At 33.6% G+C, this 6,060-nt stretch overlaps 1 protein-coding gene across 1 annotated transcript in view; it reads left to right on the forward strand.

Annotated features, from left to right (window-relative positions):
• Window positions 1–5,687, forward strand: part of LOC106882952 (cadherin-related tumor suppressor) — a 326,029-nt gene extending 320,342 nt beyond the window's left edge. The window contains exons 19-21 of the mRNA XM_052972443.1: window positions 583–703; window positions 885–1,028; window positions 1,832–5,687. Coding sequence (XP_052828403.1) covers window positions 583–703; window positions 885–1,028; window positions 1,832–3,522 — 1,956 coding nt within the window. The 3' untranslated portion in view covers window positions 3,523–5,687. The remainder of the gene's footprint in view (window positions 1–582; window positions 704–884; window positions 1,029–1,831) is intronic.
• The last annotated feature ends 373 nt before the right edge of the window (window positions 5,688–6,060 follow it).

Below are 6,060 nucleotides of genomic sequence, written 5' to 3' on the forward strand. Positions count from 1 at the left end.
TATACCATCATTATTTAATGTCCACTTTTCCATGTCTTCGTGGGTCAGGCAGAATTTGTTGGGGTAGATTTTCTAGGGCCAAATGCTCTTCCGGTCACCAACCTTCATCTTTTTCCAAGTTGGGTACTATTTCCCCATGACCAGACATTGTGTTCATGGAAGATTGGAAAGGAAGGACACCACTTGCATGACAGTGGCATTCATTTAAAACTGTCACACAATGTCAAGAAAAGGAGACAGAAACACAACCACACACTTACACAATGGGCTTCTTTCAGTTCCATCTGCCAGATCCACGCATGAGGCTCTGGGCTATAAGACATTTGCCCAAGTGGGCTATAAGTAAAAGACATTTGTCCAAGTGTCATGCTGTGAGACTAAACCTGAAGTCACAAGGTTGAGAAGCAAACTTCTTAACCACACAGCCATATATATATATATATATATATATACACACACACACGCACACACACACACAAATACAACATGGGGGAAGGGTGATCTTTTTTATTTGTTGCTTTGTTGCAACAGTTTATATTTCAATTATGAAAATTTAAACATTGATTTCATATTTATTTACAGGTAAACAATAGTCAACCTCTGTTTTTAGCTGGGCAGAATCACAATGGTTTTGTCTCCAGTGCTCCCTTGGCATTAAATGTCTCCATCCATTCTTGGTATACAGTTACTGTGCACATGGAAGGTATGACACCTTGAATTTCTAAACATATCTACGTTTTGTTTTTTCATTTTTTGGTTTTTACCTTTTACCAATTCAACTGAATATTCAGAATTTGTATACATTACAAAAAAAAAAAGAAAAATATTTTAGGTATTCCAATATGAAAAGTATCACATTCTTATTTTATCTTTTTATTCCACAGGGGACAGTGTAACAGTTGAAGGGGAAAATGAGAAGACCCAGGTATTCATCTCCAACCCATTAGACATTTCTTCTGTGGATGTTGAAGTGATGTTTTTGGCCAACACAAAACATTCTTTATCAATTCACAAGGAAACTATACCAGGTAAAGGCTATAACTATAAAAAAATATTTAACAACAAAATAAAAAAATTCTCAAAAGAAATATTTATAAAATTATTTGTTAACATAGGATTGTGGTAGATTATTTAGCTGTACATTAGATAACCCACATCATTGTTTTAATGTCCATTTTTCCATACTTGCATGGGTCAAATGGAGTCTATTGAGCCAGATTTTCTATGTCTGGATTTCTTTCCTGTCATCAACCCTCAACTGTTTCTAAGCAAGGTAATATTTCTCCACAACTAGAAATGTTCCATGAAATATTAAAAATGAATGACACTGCTTATATGACAGTGATAATCGTTTACAACTATCAGACTGTCTATGCAAAGACACATACACACACGTATACATACACACGCACACACATATATATATGTATGACAAACTTCTTTCAGTTTCTGTCTCCCAGAATGTCACACAGTGGGACTGAACTTGAAACCATGTGATTAGGAAGCAAACTTCTTAACCACAGACCCATGCCTGCACCTATTATAATGCATTCTAACCTAGGAACTGGTAACAGTTGCCAACAGAAAGGGCATCCAGCCATAGAAAATCTTCCTCAATAAATTCCAACTGAACCATGCAAAGCATGGAAAGATGAACATTAAAGAATTATGATGAGGATGATAAGAATGTTTCTTGTACCAGATTTATAAATATCAATAAATGACATTTTGATTAACTTCTTCTCAAGTACTGAAATGTTTTAATGTTTATCCAATTAATTACATCAGATTTCACCCATGTTCATTGTACTTTTCTCTTTTTTATTGTCAGGTTTTGAAGGATGCTTAGAAGATTTCTTTCTCAATGGTCAGAAAATGCCATTTGGTGGATCTACGGATAGATTTGATGTGACTCCAGTAGGAAACGTCAGTTCCAACTGTCCAAGCTTGTGTTCTACCAATCCTTGTGAAAGTGGTATGACATGTGAAATAGATGCGTCGACATACAAATGTCTCCCTTACTCATCAGTCGACCTTGGCTTGCTGCTGAAGATTTTACTTCCGCTATTAATTCTTCTAATCTTAATCTTGATTATTGTTGGTCTCATTGTGTTCTGGCGGCGACGGCGGCATATCGATCAGCAACATAATAAGAACAACAAGTCTGGAATGTTAAATAAATTTTGCCATCAGAGAAGGAAAAATAGTAATTTAAAAACCAGCAGTCAGACCTACAGTGAGGCGGAATATGTGGAAGGCAATGGTATACCGGATGAAATAATTATCCGTAACCATATTCTTGAAGAATTGGCTCAAAAAGCCCATGATAATAGCTGTATGCCAAGGCCTGATATTATTGAGTCTGAAAGTCACCCTGTGGTGCCTCTTGAAATGGAAGATGGAACTGTAATAATTGAAAATGGTGATCTTTCTCAAAGCGTTCACCTCAATGATGATGTACCAGAACATTATGATTTAGAGAATGCCAGCAGTATAGCGCCTTCGGATATTGATATTGTCACTCATTATAAAGGATTTCGAGATGGCAAAGTCAATAAATATAAACCTAATTCTAATCTCCTTACTTATCGACATCCTTATATTGCAAATCCTCAACAAAATATGATGTGGTCCAGTAATGTTCCAGCTTCAAATGCTTTAAATTATAATGGACCTTTATCTGTACCAGCTCGCAGTAGCCCGATGCATCTCAACAACTTAGCTCGCAGCAGCCCTGCACCTGTAGGAGTTAGACAAAGCCCAATGAATCTTCTGGCACATCAAAACCCCAGTGTACTGACCTCCAGTTCAAATAATCATTGGAATTCACACTCAGCATCCTCAGACAACTGCACAGGAAAACCTGGCAAATCTAAACCTAAAGTTGCATTAAAGCCTCAGCCAGCTCCAAGAAGTAGCTCTAATAATGGTAGAGGGAATCGTATGAAAGGATTCACTGTAGAAGAAGTAAATAGACTAAACACTTGTCCGGATTCTACAAATCCTGAAAGTCTGCGAGAATCAGTAAGTTCAAGTGATGAAAACATTGCTAAATGGGGCAAAGCAAGTGATAACCTAAATAGTAGTGGTCTGCTGGATGCTCAAGATTCTAGCTCAAATGGAAGTGCTAATGACTCTTTTACTTGTTCAGAATTTGAATATGACACTGAACGAGTCCGTAATGACTTTGAGCCTGGCTCAATGATATATTCAAAACTAACTGAAGTAGAGAATGAAAATGATGAGAGCCCTGTAGACAATAGAACATTTGATTACGACGGCTTAGATTCTGCCGGTGAATCATATAGCACCCTTGTATCTTCTGATGAAGACAAATCAAAGAATCGAGGTACTGTAGGTTCATTTGACTTAGATTATTTGCTTACGTGGGGGCCAAATTTTGAAAAATTAGTTGGTGTTTTTAAAGATATTGCATCATTGCCGGACAATGAGCAAAGCCAAAATTTGCAGCCTGAAGTTGTTACAAATGTTGGGGCAAAATCAGATGAGGAATATGTATGATAAAATTTAGCGAGTTCCAGTTTGTAACTCGACTGTATTTTATTTGGTATGTTATGCTTTTTTTTTTTAAAATGTCTGAACTGATCTAGAAGGAGTATAGTTGCAGTTAGTACTGCTTTGATGTTCATATTTCTTCCAGGAAGAAAGGAAAAGCTAGTCACTGCTAATACATACTGGCTGTGGAAGATGGCAAGAAAACTAACATCATCTCAAGATGCTTAAAGTACTGGAGTTTATTGTCAATATATATAAATATTATATTTCTCAATTTTATCTTATTCATTTTCACTGAACCACTGTTATTATTAAGTCCTCTTTATGCAGTGACTTGATTTGATGTGCTTTCAACAGTTAAATAATCATTTTTTTTTCATATCCCACCCCCATACAGTTTATCTGCTATCTCAAATTCTATTTTCCAGTCTTGACAGACATGTTGTTTATGAAAGAAAGAAAGAAAGAAAAAAAAAAAAGATTCATTGCAAGCAATTTTTATTTATATCTCCAGCTCTCCAACCCCCAACAAAACGTAAACAGATAAACACAATTGCTATATTTGATAATTTGTGACATCTTTTTAAATATATAATATATAATATAATATAATATATTCAACTCTGTCTCAGCAACAATGTTTGATCAGCATTTTTTTATACTGTGAGCTTACAGGGATCAAAACATGAAGAGAAGTTTCAAATGAAAAATAACATTTTTTTCCTGCAACACACTATGATTCATTAAATAAAATTTGTTTAATCTTAAGCATACCTATATATATATATATATATATATATATATATATATATAATGTAATATGGTGTATTCAACACTTTTGTACGAGTGCAGTCATTAGTGTTGACTTACAGCCATTAAGCAAACTTGACCAATTCCATTAATGTTTCTGTCTCAGACAAAATAATAATGCTGGCTACTTGTATACCAGATAACGGAGCTGTCTTCCCTTCTCTACTTAAAACTTGATAAACATGTAAGGTTGTTTATTATTTTTCTAGAATAACAATGCCAGTTAAATAAACTGATTATTGCTTTCTGGAAACTGTTGTAGATGGAGTAAAAGAAAAGAAAAAAAAAAACTATTTCAGAGAAAATATGTCTGGTCCTCTTTGGCAATTTCAGATGGAAACATCAGAATAATTCTAGTTTTTTTTTTTTTTTTTTTTTAATTAGTGATATTTATGTTATTTCCATCAAATATATATTGGTTATGAAGTACTTTTCTTTCATAAACAGTTCCAGTACTATGCCAAAGATCAAAAATTTTTAAAGAATTATGGCATGATTTTTTTTAATGTATTTATTAATTTTCATATGTTTCTCTAACATTTTGTTTGATAGAAAAAAAAGCTAAAAAACAATCAGGAATTTCAAATATTATTACCCTCTAAAATTGATTTGATTTATAAGAAAATGAGCTTTAATTTATTTCACAGACAAACTTTGTATTTCATACAACTAAATTATTTTACTTTTATTTTATTTATTCATTCTATATTCCTAAACAACTTCCTGGGGTACAACTCAACAACCGAAATCTTTCTTCATCTAATCACATTAACATTCATCTTACACATAATAAGACTTGAAATTAACATTCTTAATCAGGGTGGGAGTCATAGTATTATGTCGTATAGAAATAATCTGAATCATAGTTGCAACACTTATATTATTAAGGTGCTACACTACCAGTCCAAAGGTCATGAGATCAAATATTATCACAGACAGACGTGTGTTGTGAATTTTATTGACATACATCTGCTTGTCTCATTCAATTCGGATGTATATAGGCAACACTCCCAAATTATAGATGATTAATTAGCATAGGATAAACATCAGTTCTTAAAATATGTCAAAACAAGCTTCCACTATAGTTCATAAAAATACATACACATAACAATAATAATATTAAAAGTATATTTTAGAAACAATAGAGTTGAATTATAAGAATTTTTAAATCACTTTTAATGATTTTCATAATTTTTTCTCTTCAAGATTGATTTGATTTTCACTTAGATTAACAAGTTTTATGTGCTTTATACTGTCATCATTTAGACCAGCTCAGCTCTGATCAAGCTGGCCAATGATCAAAGATATTGTAGTCTTTGGGTATCTTGTCCTTATCTTGTCCTTTTTTTTTTTTCAGTATAGTCTATCTAGGACTGCATTTTTAAATGTGTCTTTTCTTCTTCTAAGATGGTAGAGTATGATTTTAGAAAAATTTTGATTGCTATTTCTAGCAAGTCAGCAACCATGCTGACTCAAGACGCTCCCTTATTAAATTAAAAGATCTCTTGTTGGCCTCCAGTTATAGCTGATGGTAGTTATATGTGTGTGTGTGTGTGTGTGTAAACCATACAAACAAAATATGGACCTCTGACCAGTTCACAGGGGCAGTAACTCTGAATAAGAACCGATTTGGACCATAACAACCCATCCAACTCAATGCTAGCATGGAAAGCTGACATGAAATTATGAAGCTGAAAGAACTCGTATATAGTTATGAGTAATAACGAACAGTCA

This window comes from Octopus bimaculoides, chromosome 13, assembly GCF_001194135.2.
Source record: "Octopus bimaculoides isolate UCB-OBI-ISO-001 chromosome 13, ASM119413v2, whole genome shotgun sequence".
Taxonomy (NCBI): domain Eukaryota; kingdom Metazoa; phylum Mollusca; class Cephalopoda; order Octopoda; family Octopodidae; genus Octopus; species Octopus bimaculoides.